This window comes from Sander lucioperca, chromosome 13 (genome assembly GCF_008315115.2).
Source record: "Sander lucioperca isolate FBNREF2018 chromosome 13, SLUC_FBN_1.2, whole genome shotgun sequence".
Taxonomy (NCBI): Eukaryota; Metazoa; Chordata; class Actinopteri; order Perciformes; family Percidae; genus Sander; species Sander lucioperca.
In genome coordinates, this window is record NC_050185.1 from 24883117 (window position 1) to 24888116 (window position 5000).

The window sequence follows — 5000 nt, forward strand, 5'->3', positions numbered from 1 at the left end:
CGCAACCGTTACCTTCTCTGGTTTAGATATGAGGACGGAAAAGCTGAAGAAGTCCGACTACAACCATTAGATGTGAGAAAAGTCTTTAGTGACAGTCATTTGGTTTAGGAGGAACCCAGAACGTCAGCACTCTACCTTATAATGGCGGGGAAAACCCTTAGTTTGATGGTTTGATTTTCCTCTCCCGCTCTGCAGCCACCAGTCAGGGGAGGTCGGCATGGCGTCTTTCTGCAGGGTGGAAAGCCTGGCCTGCCGCCTTCCCAGCATGCTCAGCGCTTTGGAGGAGCACGACTTCCTGTTCCAGCTGCACCTCAACGACATGCCGCAAGATGACTCCAACGAGGTTTGGACTCGTTTGGGTTGTTGTTTTCTAGAATGTGATCTTTTATATATTTTTTCTCATCATTGATATTTTTAACCCTTGTGTCGTCTTCCCTTCGACCATCAACTTGCTGTCTATCCAGGTCAAAAGTGAAATTGAATTTTTGGTGCTTTTTTTTCAGCATTTTTGGCTCTTTGTTTATGCTTTTGACATTTTTGAAAACGTTTTTGTCACTTTTTTCAACATTTTGTTTTAAATTCATGGTCAATAAACATTATTTATATGACATTATACCCAATTTTTTGAGTGAAAAAGGCTGAAATTATGAATTATTTTGACTGATAGTTAAGATCAGAGCATGTTGAGTGGATCACAGACTGGTTCATGTCAAAGTTTAGTCAGGATACTGTTTTAAAATCAAATGTTATAAAAATTGAATAAAAACACCCAATTCAATGAATGTAATCATTCATTTTACCTGCAAAGACGCTATGGAACCCATACAACATACAAACCCATAATTCTGATATAAAAAACTTTGAAAATGGGTCAAATATTATATATTTTACGGTTTGTTTGATAACGGTTGAAGGTGGGCCGTAGCTTTGATGGGAATTTATTAGGTCACAAATCTTTTCTACCAATGAGAACGATTGTTACGTCCCTACTGTGTCTTGGGACGGGGGGGACGCTAACAATTAAACATACAATTACATGATGCCGGGACATACCGCCTCCGTCACACAAACAACCGGCGCATCTACTGACGCTATGATGTTTTCAGTGAGTGTCCGAAATCTGGTTTGGTCGTTCCCTATATAGTTCACTATTTAATAAACAATATATATAGGGAGTAGTGAGTGAGGGAATGAGGGAACGGTTTCTAACACAGCTAATCAGTCTACAAACCCAGGGAAGAGGGCTAATCAGCTAGTTTAACTGAACACACCTGTGAGGGTGTTCAGGGCCTTTAATTCATTCATCGACCTGAGAGCAAACTTAAACCCAGAAGTTGTTTTTAACTCTGAAAAGAGAGGGGAAAAAATCTATGATTTGGGAAGAAATATAAAAAGGAAACTAAACATAGTGATCGTGTTTCATGTCTCGTCTTCAGGAAATCATTTCACACACACACACACACACACATAGACACACACACACACACACATAGACACACACACAGACACACACACACATAGACACACACACACACACACACACACACACATAGACACACACACACAGTCACACAGACACACACATAGACACACACACACACACAGTCACACACACACACACACACACACACACACATACACACACACACACACACACAGTCACACAGACACACAGACACACACACATTATTTCATCACAGTTTGTCAGTCGTTTTCAGTGTTGTTGTATTTTCAGGGGCTGGAGGTTCCCCTGGTCGCTGTGCTGCAGTGGTCAACTCCCAAGATGCCTTTCACCAACTGCATCTACACCCACTACAGGTGAGGACCAACCAGTCCTTCAAACCATACGACTATATCTGTCCTTTGCCCACCCCCAATACAACCTAACAGTCCTCGTATCTAAACCAGAGAAGGTAAAGCTTGATTTATGGTTCTGCGTTAAATCTACGCCGTGGCTACGTGCCCTTAATAAACCCTTAATAAACCCTTAATTCACCCATTTACATGCTGGCTCTATACATGCTAAAAGTACTGATTATTTACATGGAGTCTGGTGGAAATATGCTGGCTCTATACACGCTAAAAACCCTGATTATTTACATGGAGTCTGGTGGAAATATGCTGGCTCTATACACGCTAAAAGTCCTGATTATTTACATGGAGTCTGGTGGGTTTCTGACTCTTTCTCCATCTCCCCCTCTCTCTGTCTCTCTCTGTCATTCTCTCTCCATCTCTCTCTCTCTCTGTCTCTCTCTCCCTCTCACTCCCTCCCTCTCCCTCTCTATCTGTCTCTCTCTGTCTCTCCCTCTCTCCCTCCCTCTCCCTCTCCCTCTCTCTCTGTCCCCCCCCCCTCAGGTTGCCCAGTATCCGTCTGGACCGGCCTCGGTTCGTGATGACAGCCAGCTGTCCCAGCACCGTCAGAGTGAAGGAACACTTTAAGGTCAAATACGTTCTGCTCAACAACCTGCAGGACTTCCTGGCTGTCCGGCTCGTCTGGACTCCAGACGGTCAGTGTTACACCGCCACAGTTTGGACACATTTTGTGCAGTCTTCACGTCTTCAAAATGGGCTCAATTTGTCACTTCTCACAACAGGCATCAGACCCTGACCCTGTTCTACTCTGTGTGTTCAGGTCGCGGTCCGGTGGATGACTCCCCGCTGGCTGCGGTCGTCTGTCACAGTCCGCTCAGTAACCTCGGCCACTGTCGGAAAGGCAGCACGCTGTCCTTCAGCGTGGCCTTCCAGATCCTCAAACCAGGACTCTACGAGGTACCACACACACACACACACACACACACACACACACACACACACACACACACACACAGACACACACACACACACACACAGATACACACACACAGGCAGAGACACACACACACACACACACACACACACACACACAGATATACACACACAGGCAGAGACACACACACACACACACACACACACACACACACACACACACACACACACACATACATACACACAGACAGAGACACACACACACACACACACACACACACACAGACACACAGACACAAACACACACACACACACATATACACACACACAAACACAGACACACACACACACACACTCTCAGAGCTGGCCTGAACCAGTCTGGTGCCCTTGGCAACAGCTTTTTTCACGGGTTTTCTCTTTTTTTTCAACATGTTTGTCGCTTTTTTCAAATCATTTGTTGGTTTTCTGCAACTCTTTTGTTGCTTCTTGTGACATTTTGAGGGTTTTTTTATATATATATATATTTTTTTTTGACTTTTTTGTCACTTTTTCTGAAGTTTTTGTTCTTTTTCTCGACTTGTTTCCCTAATTATATTTAACTTTTCTTGACTCATTTGGACTGCTGGCGCCCCTAACATTCGCCACGTGCCGGCCCTGTCCACTCTGATGCTTTCAATGTTTGTTGGTTTTCACCTTTTTTCTATTTCTAAAACTTTTTCCTTCTTTTTTCGCCGTTTGTCGCTTATTCTTTATTTACATTTGTGACACTTTTCTGATTGTTGAGGTTTTTTAAAACAGTTTTGACATTTGTTTTCAACTATTATCTTATATATAATAATAATATATTATCTAGACTTTTCAACGCAACAATGTTTAAATTGAATCGTGACATTATTGATGATATTAGTTTTTGTTTCTTTTAATATATATACAGAAATGTTTAAATTAAACAAGGACAAAAATGTTTGTGTGTGTGTGTGTGTGTGTGTGTGTGTGTGTGTGTGTTTGCATGTGTGTGTGTGTGTGTGTGTGTGTGTGTTTGCATGTGTGTGTGTGTGTGTGTGTGTTTGCGTGTGTGTGTGTGTGTGTGTGTGTGTGTGTTTGCATGTGTGTGTGTGTGTGTGTGTGTGTGTGTGTGTGTGTCTGTGTGTGTCTGTGTGTGTGTGTGTGTGTGTGTGTGTGTGTGTGTGTGTGTGTGTGTGTGTGTGTGTGTGTGTGTGTGTGCTTTTTAAAACAGTTTTCACATGTTTTAACTTTAACTTCTCTTTCCTCATTTGGCCCCACCCCCCTAAAATGAGATAGATGAGATTAGAAGTTTTGAACCCATTGAATGTATGAAGTAAGAAGGGATGAAAGAAGCCTGAACACATTCTCCTCTCGTGTTTCCTCCTCTGATCAGCTGAGTCAACACATGAAGTTGAAGCTCCAGTTCACGGCCTCGGTGTCCAACCCTCCGCCCGACGCTCGCCCGCTGTCACGTAAGAACAACTAAACATCTCTTTACTATCAAAGTAGTGTAACTTTATTTAAACAGTCACAGTGTACAAATAAACATTAACCTTGTATTACAGGGATTCTCAAACGTTTTACTCAAAGGTCTGCATCTGAATTTATTTTAAGCTCAGATGTCCAGAACAATTGGCAACTCATCAACACACATGGAAACGCCAGAGCAGGGGGAATGAGAGGGGGAACCCCAGAACAGGGGGAATGAGAGGGGGAAACGCCAGAGCAGGGGGAATGAGAGGGTGCACCCCAGAGCAGGAGGAATGAGAGGGGGAAACGCCAGAGCAGGGGGAATGAGAGGGGGAACCCCAGAACAGGAGGAATGAGAGGGGGAAACGCCAGAGCAGGGGGAATGAGAGGGGGAACCCCAGAGCAGGGGGAATGAGGGGGAAACGCCAGAGCAGGGGGAATGAGAGGGTGCACCCCAGAGCAGGAGGAATGAGAGGGGGAACCCCAGAGCAGGAGGAATGAGAGGGGGAAACAGCAGAGCAGGGGGAATGAGAGGGGGAAACAGCAGAGCAGGGGGAATGAGAGGGGGAACACCAGAGCAGGGGGAATGAGAGGGGGAAACACCAGAGCAGGGAGAATGAGAGGGGGAACCCCAGAGCAGGGGGAATGAGAGGAGGAGACGTAGCAGTGGAGAAGTAGCCTCAGTATGATGATAGAAGGTGAAACCGTTGCTGTGGTGACCGTGTCGCCGTGTTTCTCCTCCCAGGTAAAAACAGCCCGTCCAGCCCGGCGTTTCGAGA

At 44.9% G+C, this 5000-nt stretch overlaps 1 protein-coding gene across 2 annotated transcripts in view; it reads left to right on the forward strand.

The window, feature by feature from the left end:
• LOC116055000 (microtubule-associated protein 11-like) overlaps positions 1-5000 on the forward strand; it is a 15585-nt gene that overhangs the window by 9154 nt on the left and 1431 nt on the right. For both annotated transcript variants that reach the window (XM_035990815.1, XM_031306751.2), the window contains exons 7-12: positions 196-343; positions 1736-1818; positions 2356-2507; positions 2633-2769; positions 4145-4223; positions 4967-5000. The exon at positions 4967-5000 is cut by the window's right edge and continues 81 nt beyond it. In XM_035990815.1, the coding sequence (XP_035846708.1) occupies positions 196-343; positions 1736-1818; positions 2356-2507; positions 2633-2769; positions 4145-4223; positions 4967-5000 (633 nt within the window). The remainder of the gene's footprint in view (positions 1-195; positions 344-1735; positions 1819-2355; positions 2508-2632; positions 2770-4144; positions 4224-4966) is intronic.